General features: G+C 49.0%; 1 protein-coding gene across 2 annotated transcripts in view; it reads right to left on the bottom strand.

Annotated features, from left to right (window-relative positions):
* The window catches only part of PCBD2 (pterin-4 alpha-carbinolamine dehydratase 2), a 56,147-nt gene that overhangs the window by 36,565 nt on the left and 967 nt on the right, over window positions 1-18,615 (bottom strand). The window contains exon 2 of one of the 2 annotated variants that reach the window (XM_053912287.2): window positions 12,289-12,420. In XM_053912287.2, coding sequence (XP_053768262.1) covers window positions 12,289-12,420 — 132 coding nt within the window. Of the gene's footprint in view, window positions 1-8,076; window positions 8,137-12,288; window positions 12,421-18,615 lie in introns of those variants that run through there. The other variant, XM_045183844.1, reaches the window with a different exon arrangement.

Below are 18,615 nucleotides of genomic sequence, written 5' to 3'. Positions count from 1 at the left end.
CCATTCTAAAGTGATAGCTTTGCTGGATACAGTAATCTTGGATGTAGGTCCTTGCGTTTAGTCTCGGGTAATGTAATTATGATGTGCCTTGGCGTGTTCCTCCTTGGGTCCAGCTTCTTTGGGACTCTCTGAGCTTCCTGGACTTCCTGGAAGTCTATTTCCTTTGCCAGATTAGGGAAGTTCTCCTTCATTATTTGTTCAAATAAGTTTTCAATTTTTTGTTCTCCCTCTTCTCCTTCTGGCACCCCTATAATTCGGATGTTGGAACGTTTCAAGGAGTCCGGGAGGTTCCTAAGCCTCTCCTCATTTTTCCAAGTTCTTGTTTCTTCATTATTTCTGATTGGATGTTTGTTTCTTCCTTCTGGTCCACACCATTGATTTGAGTCCCAGTTTCCTTCTCATCACTATTGGTTCCCTGTACATTTTCCTTTGTTTCTCTTAGCATAGGCTTCATTTTTTCATCTGTTTTTCGAATAGATTCAACCAAGACTGTGAGCATATTCATAACCAGTGCTTTGAACTGTGCACCCGATAGGTTGGCTATCTCTTCCTCGCTTAGTTGTATTTTTTCTGGAGCTTTGAAGTGTTCCGTCGTTTGAGCCATTTTTTTTTTTTTTCTCTCTCGTCTTGGCGAGTCTGTTACTTTAAGGGGCGGAGCCTTAGGTGTTCACCGGGGCGGGGTAATGCTGGCCACAGCGCTGTGACGCTGTACGTGGGGGAGGGGCCAAGTGGGAGCAATGGCGCCCGCCTCACTCTCCTCCGGCTTTCAATCTTTCACTCAGCTACCCACAATCAAACTGGGCCACTCTGGTGCTGGTTCCCAAGTGGGTGGGCCTGTGCACACTCTAGGCCCCTGTGGGTCTCTCCAACAACCTCTCCTGTGAGGCTGGGAGTCTCTCCTGCTGCCGCCCCAACCCCCACGGGCGTTTTCAATCAGAGGTTTGAGGCTTTATTTCCCTGAGCTGGAGCCCTGGGTTACGCGGTCTGCTTTGCTCCCCGCCGTTTGTCTGGTTTATCTGTGGGCGAATGTGGTGCCGCGGGGTGCTACCCGCTGCTCTGCCTGCCCCACTCTCCGCCACTCTGAGTCTGGCCCTCTGGGTTTATCTGTGCAAATGTGGGGCTGCAGGGTCTGCTACTGCTCAGACTGCCTGCGCCATTTGTCCCACACTCCGCCAGTCTAAGTCCCGCCACAGCCATGCGAGTCCTCTCCACCCCGGTGCCCGTCTCCACCCCTCCTACCAGTCTGGATGAATGATTATTTTCTATTTCCTTGGTGTCGGTCCCCCTTGCTGTTCGATTCTCTGTCAGTTCTGGTTGTGCGAGGAGGCGCAGTGTGTCTACCTACGCCGCCATCTTGGTTCTCCCCTCATTGTTTTCTTTGTTTACGCTCTCCCTCCCGTACTATACTCTGAGCTCCGTGAAAATGGGGGCAACATCTGCTGTGCTCACCACTGCACCCCAGTGTCTACCAGTGCGCCAAGCCTACAGTAAGCGTGCAATAATTATTAGTGTCGAGTGTGTAAGAGTTGGGAAAAACTTTCTAGAAGTGAGTGGGATGTGGACAGATGGGGGCAGGACAGGTGGGATGCAGCACAGGAAGGTGAGGAACAGTTGGCATAAAGGTAGAAAAGAGCTGACCTGAGATGCTGGGGGCCTGGGGTGCAGTTCCAACATGGTGGTGACTAATGTTCTGGGCTTCCCCTGTCTCAGCCTTGGTTTCCCCACTTCTTCAGTGAGGGAAAGGACTAGGTGACCTCTCAGGTATCTTACAGTTCTAATCTCTCACAGAGCAAAGAGGCCTCTTGTAGGGAAGTAATGAGAGGCAGAATTAGGGCCAGGTTGAGGGCAGCTTTGAAAACCTCTGAGAAGATGATATATTACTAGATGGAATAAGAAAGAAGTGGGATTTTTCTGAGCAGAGACCAACTCGGTCACTACAAAGCAGCTTACAGGCCACTGGAGGCAGATGGGACCTCCTGCAGCAGTTCTGGGGCAAGTGACACACCCAACCAGAAGCAGTCTTGGTCAAAGACACTGAGCAAAGACGGACCAGTTCTTGGTGACTGTGACCAAGGTGAGTCTTTAGCTTCAGGTCCGGGGGCCTGAGAGGACAGTGGGACAGCCAGGACAAACGAGCACGTTGGAGGTGAGACAGAAACACGAGAGCTGGCTCTCAGACACTCTAAGCCCGAGGCAACACCAAATGCACAGAGAGCACAGGGGCCCCGGAACCAATCTGAGCACCGTCGCGCCCCTAACACATCACCCATCCGACATGCCCTCTTCTTCCCTGCCTGTGGCCTGTGCCACCTGCTGACCTCTCCCTTAGCTCTTTCCCTAAAAAAAATTAAAAAAAAAAAAACACAACTTACCAGACCTTCAAGGACCACCTCAAAACTCCCCTTTCTCCAGGCAGCCATCCTGGAAATACACCTCCCTCAGCTTATTACTACTTCACACGTTAGCACCTGGTTAACACAGCGATTTTAAAAATCAACCACCCTGTGCAATGCAGGCGTGCCACCTCCCCAGCCAAACCGGGAGCTCTTCTGGGCAGAAGCAGAATCCTGTCCTTCTTTTGCATCTTCCTCACTCTGCGCCTTGGGCCCAGAGCAGTGCGAGCCCCTCGGGGGCTGCCAGCTCAAGGGTCTCACTGCCTACTGAGTGTGGCAGTGCTAGGATTGCCAGCGCTCCACGGAGAGACCACAGGGCTCCCAGCTCAGCCCTGATTGGGTCTGCTCTGGGCGCCTGGTACTTGTCCACAGCCAGGGATGCAATGACAAGGACAGGTCACACGGAGTCAGTGATGAACAACATGGGAGAAGGCCGCAAGCCTGCCTGGCCAGCTGAAAGCCCAGAGGCAAACAGATACATTAGTGGTGGTTGCTGTTTTGATGGGACTGATAGAATGATATAATTAAATGACTTCCGATTGCTCAGCAAGGATACCTGGGTTACTCCTAAACAAGTACAGCTTTGTTTTAGCTGGTGAATAATCCCTTTCTCACACCCATTTAAGGCAGAAGAGTAATCCAACAGGTAGACCTTGGAAAGTAAGATATCTCCTAGGAAAAAAACAGAAACACCTTTCATCACGGCAGGACCTAAAAATGTTCCTGCAGGAACCAGAGATGTGAGTCTGGCACCTACTAGGTGTGACATGACCTGGGGTGACCTCAAGTAATCCCATGATCTCAGTCTGGTTGGGTGTCCTGTAAAATGCGGTGAATTAGTTAGAGTGGCCCGTTCCAGCCTGGATTGGAAGGGCAACGAGACGGCAAATCATCTGCAAACCAGGGCAGAGGATGTACTGCTTTGTTTTGTCTAAAAGGATGCAGAAAAGAGAGCAGGACACAGAGAGCTCTGAGACAGGGAAGAAGACCCTCGCCCACCTGTCCCCCCGGGGGGTGGGGGCGCAGAATCACTCCTGAGGACAGAGGGCAACCCTGCCACAGAAACCTAAGTGCAACATTGCATTTGCTGCCAGGAGGAGTTGAAGCTGGTAAGGCCACTCCATCAGGACCCAATACCCAATTTTTTTAAATTGATTTTTAGAGACAGAGAGGAAGGGAGAGAGGAAGAGAAACATCGATTTGTTGTCCCACTTATTTATGTATTCATTCACCGGTTCTTGTTTGCGCCTTACCCTGGGATGGAACACACACCCTTACATGTCAGGACGATACTGTAAGCAATTACCCAGCCAGGGCAACATCCGGCATTTTAAAACAGCCAGTGCAAGTTGCTACGCCATGGCCGTGACGCTCCAAAACTCTACTGACAGAACTCGCTGTGCAAACCTGAGCACTCTTGACAGCAGCTGCACTGGAGCAAGGGGCCGGCGTACCAAGGAGAACCAGAAACAGAACAGAAAAGTACAAGACCAAAATACTTTTAAGTTATTATTTAAGGTCTCCTTTAAATTATTGTCTGTAATTATGGAGCCACGCAGTCCATTGTTATTAATTCATGTTCAACCCATTTAAGCAGTACCAGCAACGCAGGCTGAAAACAAATGCCTCAGTAATTTCCTCACTTTTGAGTGTTATTTTCTTGTCAGTTAAATTTAAAGCAACCCATTTGCGACCACATTATACCAAGTTAATCTCATCTAAAGTGCTTCACAAACCCTAACAGCTACACTAAGGTTTTACACTAATGAAGGCAATTTACATAAATGAAATTTATGTCAATGCGTTTCATGACAAATTTTTCATTTCATAATGATTATAGTACTTATATGATAACATCTGTTGATATTCACAGTCTAAACCTGGCAAAGATTTAAACCCACATTTTCCATGCATCATGTGCATTATCTGTGAAAAGTAATAAAAAAAGCAATGAATGCATTAATCATACCAATATCATCTGCAAAGCATAAATCTGAAATACCTTTCACGTCAGCTCAAACTGCTTTCTATTTTTTACACACCCGATTTTACACCATCTGTAAAAGGGCAAGACAAAGACTGTTGAGGAAATTATATTTCTTGGCTGTTTGACGTTTACAAAATACTCAGGCTAAGTTCTGTAAACAGAAGATTTACTATATGACTAAGAAAAAACGATGCAGTTAAAAGTCCGTTTTTATCAAAGGCCGGTAATGACCACGGCACTTCCCCACTGCTGCGTGGTGTCCTATTTGCATTTTCGACACCTGTTTTACATTTCCCCTCATCTATCCAACGCACCACAAATACACATCAGCTCTGTAACCTAAACAGCAGAAGCAAGGCTCCAAATGATAGCATTTCTGACTCTAACTTCTCCGCGTCCCCGCCCCCCCCACAAGGTCGGCATGGGCCTGCCCCCACCTCTCACGCCTGTTTCATTTCACTTAGGTACCATCTACTTCCAGGCAATGCCAAGGAGAGTGGGCCCCACCAGTGCTGGGCACACCCACAGGCCAATCTGGCATGGATTCAGGGCCCCAGCCAGACAGGGGCACTAGAGCAACCCCAAAATGAACACCAGCGTGACTGAGCCACCCAAGCCTTTCTAACTGCTCCTCACACCTTAGGTAAAGTTTGCTAAATGCTGAGCGTCTCCAGTCTCCAGGCATGACAACCAGGGACACTTTCTCGGGTTTCTAGGTTGCTGTGGTTACAGTGGACATGAGCTAGGTGCCAGTTACTGTGTGTGATAACAACCCAAGCTTTCACTCTTCCTGGCTCCCAACACACAGACGTCAGCCTACACTTCAAAGGCAAAACACAGACACCCTCTGATCTGCGTGCTGCCTGAGCCTGGGAGAGCGTCCCTTCCCTCACCAGGCAGAGGCAGTTTCCGCCTTCAGGAGCGCTCGGGTGTGAGATCTACACTACTGCATTTCTGATTCACAACTCTGATGTGCTTGATGGCTTTGGCGCATGCAATGCACAATAAAACCAGAACTGATTCGCCCTGATAAGAGCTGCTGAGACCCCCACCACGTCCTGCAGGGGACTGAAGTTTCCATCGGCGGTTGTCTTCCTTCTGACACCATCAAGGCTTTAACTTCACTCAGGGTTTCCAAGTGCTAACCGTAGCCTATTGTCAAATTCCTCACTAAGACACTTTCATACAGTAAGTCAGCAACAGTAACTTTCAACTGCTCTACAGCAGCAGCTCTGGGCACAGGAAGAAAAACATTTCACAAACCCCCAACTCACATACGGCGCTACTGCTGCTAGATGCACAGACCACCCCTCCACCACTGCTGCCAACACCACTGTAGCCTTGGCCTTCAGAAGGCCCCCTCCCACTGCAGCTCCAAAACTCTTTCAATGACAGCAGTTACAATAACCAAAATGTGACGAAGAAGATATGTGCTAAATAAGCGTGGGCCTCGCTCTGCAACAGACACGACACTGACAAGCTACCAGACTAAACCACATAAAGTCGGTCAAAACTGGCCGAACATCAGCCAGTTCACGTGATTCGATCTAACACAACTGAATGCCCTGCAGGCAGGCCCGCCTGAGAAAGGACAGACGAGAGACAGGAGCCTCCAGGAGGGCAGGGCATCACAGTTCTTTCTGACAAAGCTCAGTCCCTGTCTCCTGAGTCACAAGTGGAATCGTTACCACCTGGAAACTCATATCCTCCACCCAGAGTTCTTCATTCACCCAAAAAGTACCAAGCCAGGCCAGGTGCCGCCACCACTGCCCACCCATTCCTGATACGAAGCTTATTTCCATCCTGAACAATGGTGGGCGCGGCATCCAGGAGCAGAGAATGGGGCCAGCCTTCCAAAGAAGGTGGTGTTGCTACCTGACCGGTCTGGACTCCTGCCCTACAGGGCTCCACCTGCTGGCACCTGGAGTGGCTGTTTCCTGGGTTCCAAAGCCTCCCCTTGTGCACCCACAGGACAGCCTAAAGTTCCCTCTGATTTGGTAAGTTTCCGGCGTGTTCCCACACATGACAGCCTGTAACATCTGTCTGTATGGGACACTCACAGTCACATTTCTGACATTTTCTTCCTTCAATGCAGACACCCTGCAGTCGCCAAGCACCTTAGAGTAAGTTTACATATCACTCAGAAACCGCTCCCTCCTTTGTCCACACACACGCACGCACACCCAAAGCAAAACTCCTTTACAAACACCAACCCCACCCCAAGTCCAAGCGCTCCCAGTGCAGAGCTCCCTGCCCCCCATCCCAGCACTGCCAGCCCCGAGTGCCCACGGCGCCTCCCCCGCTCTGCCGCACTGCCCACCAAGGAAAGGCAGTGGACGAACCGCTTTGGAGGCCCGTGGCCACGTCAGCGACCCACACAATTAGAATTCCTGGGGAACTTTCGCACTTACACTCTCCAACTACATGCGCCCACCTGAGCTATCAAATGCCTGTGGACTAGTTGGAACTAATTATATCCTGGAATAAAACCTCAAAGAGAAAAAAGTTCATACGTATTTTGCTGGGTTATTACCCAGCAAATAGGTTTTTCATCCAGGGTCACTGAAAACGTTTCTAAAATGTATGGTTCATTTTCCACAGTAGTAAAAGAAATGAATTCTAAAGCAAACTTGTGATACCATTTTCCACACACTACATAAGCAAACCATTTAACTATTTTAACACCCAACCAAGTGTAATCTTACTCCTGAAGATTTACTGTAGGTGACAGGAAAAGACTACTAAAGAACTACGAGTGTTCATAATCTACAGAGCGAATGAAACACAACATGTTTTTTATCTATATGTTCTGCAAAGATTTAAAAATAGATATGCTAACGCCACCCCGTGTGGGCTGAACGCTCTCAAGGGCGGGGACCAGATTTGACGGGGGCTCCCTCCAGCTCACAGAGCTGAGGCCAGGGTGGGTGCTGCTCAGCCAGAGCAGACAGAGCACAGCGGGCCTCCCCTGCCCCCTGCCCAGGGTGGAGCCACAGCGAGGGAGGCGTGGTCTCCCCAGGGGCGCACGCGCACAGGAAGATGCCTGCCCCAACACAAAATTACAGGCCCCCAGAGCTATAATGGGTGCCCCCACATACCCGTTTTGCTCTCATGCAGGACTAAATCTAGATAAATTTCTAGATTAGGACAATGGGTATGTGCACTTTAAAAGCTGACAGGCTTTGCCCAATTGCCCTCCAAAAGGTTACAGGAAAGGACACTCCCACCTCTCCACTATCCCTCTCCACATCCCAGCTGCCCCGCCCTCCTCACCAGTTTAGACTCCAGGGTCCAGCGTTTCCATCTCTCTTGCCCTGTGGTCCTCCACTGCACTCACTGGGCAAACGTTCAGCCCCTTGTTAAGCCCAGCTCAGTGCCTGCTCCAAGCCTCTGCCCAAGCAGCTGAACACGGCTGGACAAAACACTCAAAACCTTCACTTTAACTGTCTGACCATAAACCTCCAGTGACTCTGAGAACCACCAGCAAACGGCCACACTTCCTCAGTCAGTTCACTGTCACAGTCTCCAGGTCCAAGATGACTGTCCCGCTCCTCTTCCTGCCTTCCCAGCTCTCCAACACTCCTCCCTCTCACCCCTGCTCGTTCTCAACTGATGGCCTCACTGAAAAAACAGGAGCAGTCGGAAAAGAACTCTCTCTTCTTCCCTGGACAAACACAGCAACCCACCCACACGCACCCACTCTGCCTTCTCCCCTGCTCCGACGGACACACCGTGCCCCATGCCTCCACCGGCCCGCTCTCCTGCTGATGCAGGGCTGTGCTCTCACAACCATCCCCTCGACAACTCTCAGACTGACACGTCCGGCTTGCACGCCAACCTCATGTTATCTGCCGGCTGACCGGAACACCACCTGGGTGACTAACACGTACCTGACATCTAACGTGTACAAAGCAGGGTTCTCAACTCCCTGCCCTGCCCTCCCTGCCATCTTCCCCGGCTCAGTAACACCAATAGGACCACCCTCCACCCTACAGCTTGATCTAAAACCCTAGGATCACCTTTGACCCTCCCCACATTCGCTCTAACAGGAAGTCGCAATTGTTCTAGCTCCAAAATACATGGGGAATCCTACATTTCTCTCCTCTCCACCGCTCCCTCCGTTCTCCCATCACCTCCTGCCTAGCCTGCTGCAATGGCAACCCACGCAGTCGGGCCCTCTGGTTGTCTACTCCCGGCAGAGCAGCCAGAGCGCTCTTTCCAGAACAGACACAAATCACAGCACTTCTCTGCTGGGAATGCCCCAGTGGCCTTCCTGCACAGAGTAAAATCCAAACTCTCCACGTTCACAAGGCTTCGGTGTGCTCGCCCCTCCCCCTCTCCAGCCTCGTGGCCTACCAGCCCTGTCTCCTTCCTGTCCACTCAAGAAGTCCACTCCTCCGCAGTCATGCCAAGATCATGCGTGCTTCAGGAATCTTGTACTTCCGGACTCGCCAGCATGCTCTTTCTTTGGGTCTTCACATGCTGAGCTCCGTCACGTTATTCAGGCCTCAGATGTCCCCTCCCCAATGGGGCCTTGCCAGACCACTCCATCCTCTCCACTGCAAAGCCAACTACATTCTCCTTCACGGCACTTACCACTGCCCGAAATCATGCCGGCTACTCACCTGCTCTCTGTCCCTCTTCCCCGCTAGGATGGGAGCTACCGACATGAGCTTGTAGTGCCTGGCCCAGGGAAATGCTTAATAAATAAATACCTGTTGAGTTAATGACTATTACTTTTACAATAAAAATTAAACTAATTTTAAAAAATTAACTGCATGTACAATTGCCACATTGTAAACAACTGGACCTATGGATAAAAGAGAATGGTAAAAAAGGTAAAAGTAGTTACAATGGGAAAACTTTTTTATTTACTAACCTATTTTAATGTTTATGTTACTGTTTTATAATTTTAAAAAACAGAGTTTCTACCCTAAGTGCAAGATCAGGGAGGGTCTGCCAGTGCAGAGGGTCACCACTCTAAACACTGATTTGGAGAAAAACAGCCCTGACCCCGGAGCTGGCCTGGGCCAGCGCCTGGGCCTCAGTGTTGAATGCAAACACCCACGTGAGACAACACTGCTCCAGGGAGCGCGCACCCGCCTCTCCCAAGGCCACTGGGATGCAGCAGACCCCTCAGAGAACACTGCAGGAGTCCTGTGTGGGGCGCTGGGCCACATGTCACCACCAATGTCTACGTCTGCCTGATCGAGTTCTGGGCTGCGCTGGAGGTGACCGGACCGCCTCTAGGAAATTAAGACAAAAATAAGCCCGCCCTGTAGTGATATCTGAGTACAGACAAACCACAAACACCCACCCACCCCAGGCTAACGAGTGACTACAGCTTTTTACTCATTTACACTTTAGTCTCTTCTGCCTATCAGTAAAATTTATCAAAATACTGAATTATATGCATACCTGGACCTAATATAACTAAGATAATATTCCATACCAACTATACTTAAATTAAAAATTCTTTGTAACAGGACTTCTCCAATTTAAGGGGAAAAATACTGAATTATAGTTGCCCACTCTCTGACAGCATCCACTTGTGGACAGAAAGGGGCCGCACGCGAAGCCTGACAAGCTCAGGGGCCTGCGTGGCAGCCTTATTAACTCAGAGACCTCAAGGCAGCACAAAGGCCGGTCTGAGATTAAAACTTATTGACGAAAAGCAGTTTACGTCCTAGGCTAGAATCTTCCCTGACAAAAGTCAATCTTTACACCTTAATTAAGCCTGTCTATTGTCTTTTTGCATCTATGATAACATACCTTTGGAATGTCAAAGTAATTTCTTTGTTCTGGACCCCTCAAAGCACAGATACCGCACCAGAGCACCGGAGCAGAGACCACAAATCCCCTCCCTGTTACTGAGTTAACTGCCGACTGTTAACTATTGACTATCCTTCACCCACCAATGTACAGAAAGTACGTGTCTATCATCTCTCCTTTTATCCAATCCCAGAAGCTTCCCTGCTTTGCTTCCTCCCGCCTCCCTAATCTATTCCCAGTGCAGTTCAGGTGACCCACCTACGTCCTCCCCTTGGACTGAATGCACAAAGCAGGGGCAGAAATGCCATTCTCTGGAGCATTTTCTCAGTCACTTGAGATCTTGCTTCCCAGCACTTGTCATCAGTTTGGCTCAAATAAACACAAAAATTCTCTACAGGTTTGAACGTTCCTTATGTGGACAGCAAAGCCCCTCAACTCTCCCGAATCACTAGCACAAGCCCCAATCCTGTACCAAGTCTGCGGCATGGTCCTGAGATGCCCCACAGCTTCCCGCAGTGTGTGGTCTCCCTTGCTTCACCAAGCAGCAAGCCCAACCTGTTCAACTAACGGTATGTGCCTGGTAGTCTTTGGCTGGTGGGAAGTGACAGCTGTCGCCGACTGCCATGACAGGCCACTGTGCACGCAGAAGTCACAGGAGGCTGGCTAGAGAAACGACAGCTCTAGGACATAACCTCAGTCAGTGCTGGTTCTCTGAACACACTCCCTGACATGAGCTCATTTTCTTGTCATCTGCCTCTTTCTCCTAAAAGCCGGATGAAGTGAGAAGGAAAAGTCTAGTTAATTCGATGCTGCCTGGACATCTCCCTTCCCTCCCGTTTCCACAAGTCACCCTGGCCCAAGGTTAGAGCGAGGCTGGACGACTGACTCGCGGGCAGAGCCCGAGGCAATGCTACTCCAGTACTTTAAGCCACATGTTCAAGCCCAATAAATTAGCCCAGGCTTAAAGAAGTCAGGCTGTACACATGTAAGAATTTTAATAAGCTTGGAAAACGCTACCTAGAGCTTACGCACGAACTTACTGTACCAATGGGATTCCCTGCCACCAGCCACAGAGTGCTAAGCCCCTGACAAGAGCTTCTGAGCACATGGGGCGGCAGTGACAGGGAGTGGGCTTGGTCCGGGTTTCCTCGGGAGTGGAGACGCGCAGCCGAAGGCTGGCAGCCAGATGAATGGAGAGCAGAGCAGGGCACGCAGCTCAGTGGAGCCAACGGCATTTACTAGGAAAACACGTCGGCGCTTTCTCGGGTGGAAATCTGGTCCTCACACACCCTTCCAGAAACAAGCGAACACTGTAATCAGCGTCTGCATTTATCAAATGCCTGTTTGTGGGCAGAGCTGTGTTGGGTACAATAGAGAGTTATTTAAGCAAACAGGGTCTCTGCCTTCGAGATGCTGACACCTAATATAAGTAAAAACAGTAAATGTGTCTGGAGGATCACCAAACTAACTGAACGAACACGGAAGAGCCCCAAGTGCTCACCTCATGCAAACTCGATGGAGTAAGAACTGCAGGGTGAGTCACGGGAGATGCTCTCCAAACAGGGAGGCGCCCTGGTGGGGCAGTCACCTTGTTAAGGCTGAGTCTCCACCTGGAGACCAGCTTTCAAGAAAAGCTTCAAGGGCTGGCTATGGGCCTGGGGGAAATGAGCCAATCAGAGACGAGGGTGCAGCTTGGGTGATGACTTAGACAGAAATACAACCAGCGGGAGAAAGAAAACTTGACAGTTGTCTAAGAAGATTAGGAGAAATCAGTCGAGCTGGTGCGTGTTTCCCAACTGTGTTTACTCGTGCTCCCTTCTGATAAACATACACTCACACTCTCTTAGCACATTATTTAAAATTCTAAAGGAAACTAAATCTCCCAACCAGCACTAAATCAAAGCAAGAGTGGTTTCAGAATTTGATTTTCCAAATGATAAAACACCCTCTTCCCCCAGAGCTAAGGGGGAATCCCTCCCTCAGCTGGGTGGGATCAAATGTCAACAGGGACTGAAGTCTTAAAGAAGAGTGTTTGGATCCTGGATCCACATGGGATCAGACAACCAGCGGTGTCAGAAAGTTACAGCCTAAGGTGACAACACAGACAATGTACCAGCAACAATGTATCATGATTACCTGATTAAAGTTTTTGAAGGAGAACTCTTTGTAGATGGCGTCTCTCTCCTGTAGTTTCGACCATCCTGCGGCTGTCAGGTCGAGTATAGCTTGGCTCCTCTCCTCCGCTGTCAACACGTGAGCATTTGCTGACTATGAAAAGAACACATTCAATATCTGAAACGTAGAGGTTTAGTTAAACTCAAATCAAATCGTAACTCTTTTCCTTATTAAAGATGTACAAAAAGTCTTAAGGGCAACAATTTCTAACCATCTTTGGTTCCTTCGTTCCCAAACTATGGACAGAAACGAGGCTCGCTCTACAGCACACAAGCCGCCTGCATGGACAGTGTCTCACTGCCCTCACGCTGCCTCACACTTCACACTTGTGCTTCTCTGGTGAGTCACAGCTACCACTGAGGCTGGCCGTTACCACCGGCCCCCGACTGGCGACCATGAACAGCGGCCAGCATCCCAGTTCTTAGGAAACTGAGGTGAATGCCCCACCCAAGGAAACCCTGCAAGTCCACTGGCAGGACCAGGATTAGAACCCAGGGATCTGAACTCCTGGTCTGGTGTTCTTTGGATGGTCCCACAAAACCTCAGTAGCTGCCACTGCTTACTGACGTGGGACCTAACTATCTGGGTTCCTACCCCTTTCAGCTGTGATGAAAACTAATCCCCAGAGAGAAAAGAAACAAATGCACATTTACACAGGATTGTGCTGATAACTTCTGGGGGGCGGACTACAGGTACAAAGCCTTCTACCTCAGCAAAGTGAGTTTCCTCGGGGCCCCAGTAAGACCTCCCTCCACAGTCTGGCCAGCGCGCTGCCCAGCCCCAGGCACCAGTGTGCGCTGCCCACCTCGTTCCTGCTCGGGCTGCTGACGACGTTCACAAACCCAGACTTTTGCTGGTTAAGGGGCCCACACATCCCTGGACTACTTGTTTTTAACTGAAAGAACTCTGAGCATCACGGCCAGAGAGAGAAGAGAAGGGCACTCCAGTAAAAGTCGGAAGAATTTCGTTCTCATTCTGGCTGAGTGTCATCCAAAACCTCCTGCCTTACCTATTTGCAGGGCCACTGTAGGCTCAGTTGACAGGGGGACGGTCACCCAGGAAGAGTGAGCTGACAAGAGAGTTCCCCATCAAAGGGTAACAGGGGGCTGAGCCGGATGCTCCTCCACGAAACTGCAACCCACTCCCTTTTCAGAAATCCGAGAACCTTAACCGCTGGCATGAGACTGGTAAGAGAGGCGAAGACGCAAACTGGGCTGACCCCACACCCGATTGTGGCAGCTGAGAATCGGGAGGGTATCTCAGCTACAGAAGTCCCCCTCTGAGGAGTAAGGGGTCCCAGCCTCACTCGCCAGTGTCAAAAAGAAGAGCCCCCACAACCCCTGGCTGTGAAAATCAATGGGGATTCCATCCATCCGGGTGACACTGACGGCTGCTAGAGACCCAGGCATCCTCTTAAAGGGCCCCCACATGGACTCACTCGCTCACAGGCCCTCACCCCAGGCTCCTGCGGAGGGACAGTGGCTTGGGAGGCATCAGAGACAGACTGGAAGAAACTAAGTTGTGTGGTGTCAGGGTAAGGACTGGAGGGACGGCCACCATTGCCCGAGTTGAGCTCTCCTCCTGCACAGTTGAAGGGCACCATCTTCCCTGTGCTGAGCCCTCCCCGCACGCAGCCAGAAGCCAGTCTACTGGCCTAGTGAACTGCACGCCCTCCGCCTGATGACTGCCCGAGGCCCCGCCACACCCACGTCAAGGACCAACAGAGGCTATTTCACAGTGGCAGCCAAACTGTGTGGCAATCTTTCTTAAAAATCCTCAAAGGGCCCTGGCTGGTGTGGCTCTGGGGGTTGGCCACTGGCCTGCAAACCAAAGGTTGCTGGTTCGATTCCGGTCAGGGCACATGCCTGGGTTGCAGGCCAGGTCCTCAGTTGGAGAGGCAACCAAGCAATGTTTCCCTCTCACACTGATGTTTCTCTCCCTCTCCTTCTCTCTCTCTTCCCCTCTCTCTAAAAATAAATAAATAAAATTTTTACAGAAAAATCCTCATAGGTCTGCAGGCCCAAGGGGGATGGCAGCGTGCCCCTCGCTGAATGGACCCAGGTTCAGCACTGGTGCCACTCAGAATTTGCATTAACCGGGTGAACACGGCTCTTCCCACCCTGCCGACTCCCTGAGACCCCACCTCACACAACCTGCATACCACCCGAGGCTCTTTCAGTGGCTGAGCAGCTGGCAGGCAGTGGCAAGCCTCACAGTGCCCCGTGCATTTTGCTGAGCTGCGCCCAGTCCGGCACAGGCAGCTAACAACCACAGAGAGCTCTGGAGCCCCTGCAAGGTAGCCCCAGGCCAGTCACAGGCAACTGCTGACCTAGGTCTGCACTGGAGCACTTCCCAGGAGACCTCGGCAACAACACACCCGGTGGCCAGCTTCAGATCACAACAGACCACCACGGAATCAGCTCCACAAGCTGCACGCCCAAAGGAAGACCTCAGCAGGCAGAAGAGCCCCCTGGGGTGAATCCCGCTCCTTGGGGTCAGCCCCCAGCACAGTAGCGCATTTGCTGTGCTTGTGACCGATCATCACAGCAGGGGAGCCTGAGGGTCAATCAGCAGTCAAGACTCAACTACACTCTTTCTCTTCTGGCCCAAGGTGCTTCGGGAGCCACAGGCTTCAGTGGAGACATGGCCAAGTCCAAGGACCACACCACGCACAATGAATCTCAAAAATGGTCCAGAGAGGGCAGCAAGAAATTCCAATCACAAAAACACAAATCTCTTTGGGGGGTGGACATCAAGTTCCTGAGAAACACGTGCTTTCCCAAGAAGCACAAGAAGGGCCCGAAGAAGATGCAGGCCAACAAGACCAAGGCCATGAGCACACACGCTGCGGCTATCAAGGCCCTGGTAAAGCCCAAGGAGGTCAGGCCCAAGATCCCGGAGGGCGGCAGCCGCAAGCTCAGTCAACGCACCTTCGTTGCTCACCCCAAGCTCCAGAAACGTGCTCATGCTGCATGGCCAAGACAAGGGCAGACTTTGAAACAAAAGCTGTAGTAGGAGACAAAGAACGGCATTTCGTAATGATTTAAGATCCATCAAACAAGAGGATTTAACCCTTGTAAACATTCATGCACCCAAAATAAGAGAACCTAGATATATAAAGCAAGTATTGATGAACATAAACAGAGAGATCAACAGTAATACCGTCACAGTCGGGGGTTTTAACACCCCGCTGACATCAATGGACAGATCTTCCAGACAGAACATCAACAAGGAAACAGCAGCCTGAAATGACACGTTGGACCAAATGGATTTAACTAATATTCTCAGGGCATTTCATCTCAAAGCAGCAAATACATATTCAAGTGCACATGGACCATTTTCCAGGATAGGCCACATACAGGCCACAAAACAAGTTTTAATGGTATGAAACTAGAAAAAGTTTCAAGAAAAAAACTGAAAAAACACCCCCACGGGAGCTAAACAACACGTTACTAAACCATGAATGGGTCAACAATGAGAACAAGGAAGAAATCGAAACATACACTGAGACAAATAGAAATGAAAACACAACCCCCTAAATCTGTGGGGCAGAGCGAACGCAGCCCTGAGAGGGAAATTCATAGCAATGCAGGCCTCTTGTTCAGGGAAGCAGAACAATCTCAAATAAACAATATAAAGTTACACCTAAAGGAACTAGAAAAAGAACAACAAAGCAAGCCCAAAGTGAGCAGAAGGGAGGAAACAGTAAAGATGGAAACCGGTTTAAATGAAATGGAGCTAAAAAAAAACAATATAAAAGATCACTGAAACCAAGAGCTCATTCTCTGCAAAGATAACAAAATTGATAAATCTTTAACCAGACTCATCAAGAAAAAAAGAGAAAGGACCCAAATAAATAAAATCAGAAATGAAAGAAGAGAAGTGAAAACTGACACCAAAGAATACAAAGGGCTGTAAGGAAACACCATGAACAATCACATGCCAACAAACTGGACAACGTGGACAAAACACACAAATTCCTAGAAACATACAGTCTTCCAAGACTGAATCAAGGAGAAAAAGAAATTCTGAACAGACTGACTACTACCAATCAAATCAGTAATCAAAACACTCCCAAAAAACAAGAGTCCTGGACCAGAGGGTTTCACAGGTGAATTTTACCAAACATTCGAACAAGAATTAACACCTCTCCTTCTCAAATTATTCCAAAAAGTTCAAAAGGAGAGAAGACTCCGAAGCTCATTTTACAAGGACACCATTACCCTGATTCCAAAACCGGAGACATTTAAAAAAATAAAATTACAGGCCAGCATTCCTGATGAATACAGACGCAAAAAAATCCTCAACAACGCGAACTGACGCCACGATGAGCTCTCACCTCACACCTGTCAGAATGGCCACATCCCTAAATCAACAACAAGTGCTGACAAGGGTGTGGAGAAATGGCGCCCTCCCCACTGCTGCTGGGATTGTGGGACTGCGAACTGGTGCGGCCTCCAGGGAAAACAATTAAATGCAGAACTAATGACCCTCAATTCAACTTCTGGGTATTTATCCAAGAAAATCCAAAACACATTTGAAAAGATGCACGCACCCCAATTTCACGGCAGCATTATTTACAATGGCCAAGATAGGGAAGCAACCTAAGTGCCCATCCATATACAGTTGGATAAAGAAGCTGGGCTACATACCGTATTTTGCCGTGTATAACACACGCCTTTTTGCCCAAATTTCTGAGGGAAAAATAAGGATGTGCATTATACATAGGCGGTACTAATTCAGTATCTATGTAAATGGTTTTAATTCTTTTATGTTTATGCATTAAAAGTATAACTCTAGAAAGCAATGATGATATCCGTATGCAAAATAAAACCCTGAAATATGATCATCGATTTTGTTTCTAAGTATAAATAAATAAATAATTGAGTTAAAAAATTAAAACAAAAGTTTTTTTCCTGAAAGTTTGGGCCAAAACCATGGGTACACATTATACATGGCAAAATACGGTATATACAATGGAATATTCTTCAGCCATAAAAAATGAAATCTTACCATTTATGGCAGCATGGAAAAACCTACAGGGGTATTACACTAAGTGAAACAAGTCAGGCAGAGAAAGACAAATTCCGTATGATTTCACTTATACTGGAATCTAAAGAACAAAATGAGCAAACAAACAGCAGAACAGCCTCACAGATAACAGAGAGCAAACTGACGGCAGCCAGATCGGAGGGGAGCTGGGGGACCGGGTGAGAAGGTGAAGGGATTAAGTACAGGTTGGTAGTTACGAACAGTCGCAGGGACGTGAGTACAGCACAGGGAATATGTTGTCAATACTGCTGCAATAACTGTGTACGGTGGCAAGTGAGTAGATCACTTCATAAATTGTATTAATGTCTAACCACTATGCTGTACGCCTGAAGCTATTATAATATTGAACGTGGGCTCTAATTGAAATATTTAAAAAATTATAAAGGATAAAAAGACAACTTAGTCTAAAGAAGAGGAAAAAGGATGCTAATGAGCCAATTTTCTAGTTTCTCTTCTTTACTAGGTCAGCTACCCTTACCTATAACTAACAGAAAAGAAAAATGAAAATACCTCTTAACTAGATAAAAACATTCAAAGGCTTGTTATCAAAAACATTTACTACTAAGAACCAAAATATCTATTCATTCTTTAAAATGACAGTTTCTGAGATCTTTCACACCAAGACCCACTACAAGTTACAATGTAAAGTTCTTATTAAACACTTAAATATTTTAAGTCAACTCAAGAGTATTTTGGAAAAGAAACGGAACTATCTGCATCCACCCCGAGCGGCTGCAAAGAAAACGACTAAGCGCCTTGCAGGTAACACACGGTCCCCCGCAGTCTGTGGAGCGAGGGCGGAGCCGTCGTGTCCTCCGCCCGCCACACCCCCGACGAGGTTACCCGCACGCACGGCGCGCTCACCACAGATGTCCGCCCGGGACCGGGATCCGTCGAGGGCTGGGAATGGAGCCACTCCGTCTACCGGCAGAAATGGGCCCCCTGGGGACACGCCCGGCGCAGAACCCTTGGTGGTGGGCTTAATTTTTTTCCGTAGGGGCTGGGGGTAGGGACAGGGAAAAGTATAGGATCTTAAGGGCAAAAACTTGACTTAAGGCCAGGTTTTGTTACTTGAAGCTGTGGGATGCAGAACAAAAATTACTGAGCCTCTCCAAACACCAGCATCCTCGTGTCTATAATGGGGATATTACAGTATCGACCTGACGAGATCTTTGAAAGGCTTCAATTAAAGAGATCTTGAATGCGAAGGCACCCAGTATAGAACCTGGCTCGTGG

This window comes from Desmodus rotundus, chromosome 10 (assembly GCF_022682495.2).
Source record: "Desmodus rotundus isolate HL8 chromosome 10, HLdesRot8A.1, whole genome shotgun sequence".
Taxonomy (NCBI): Eukaryota; Metazoa; Chordata; class Mammalia; order Chiroptera; family Phyllostomidae; genus Desmodus; species Desmodus rotundus.
Note: the sequence above shows the minus strand (reverse complement) of the source record. Positions and strands in the feature narration are given on the sequence as shown.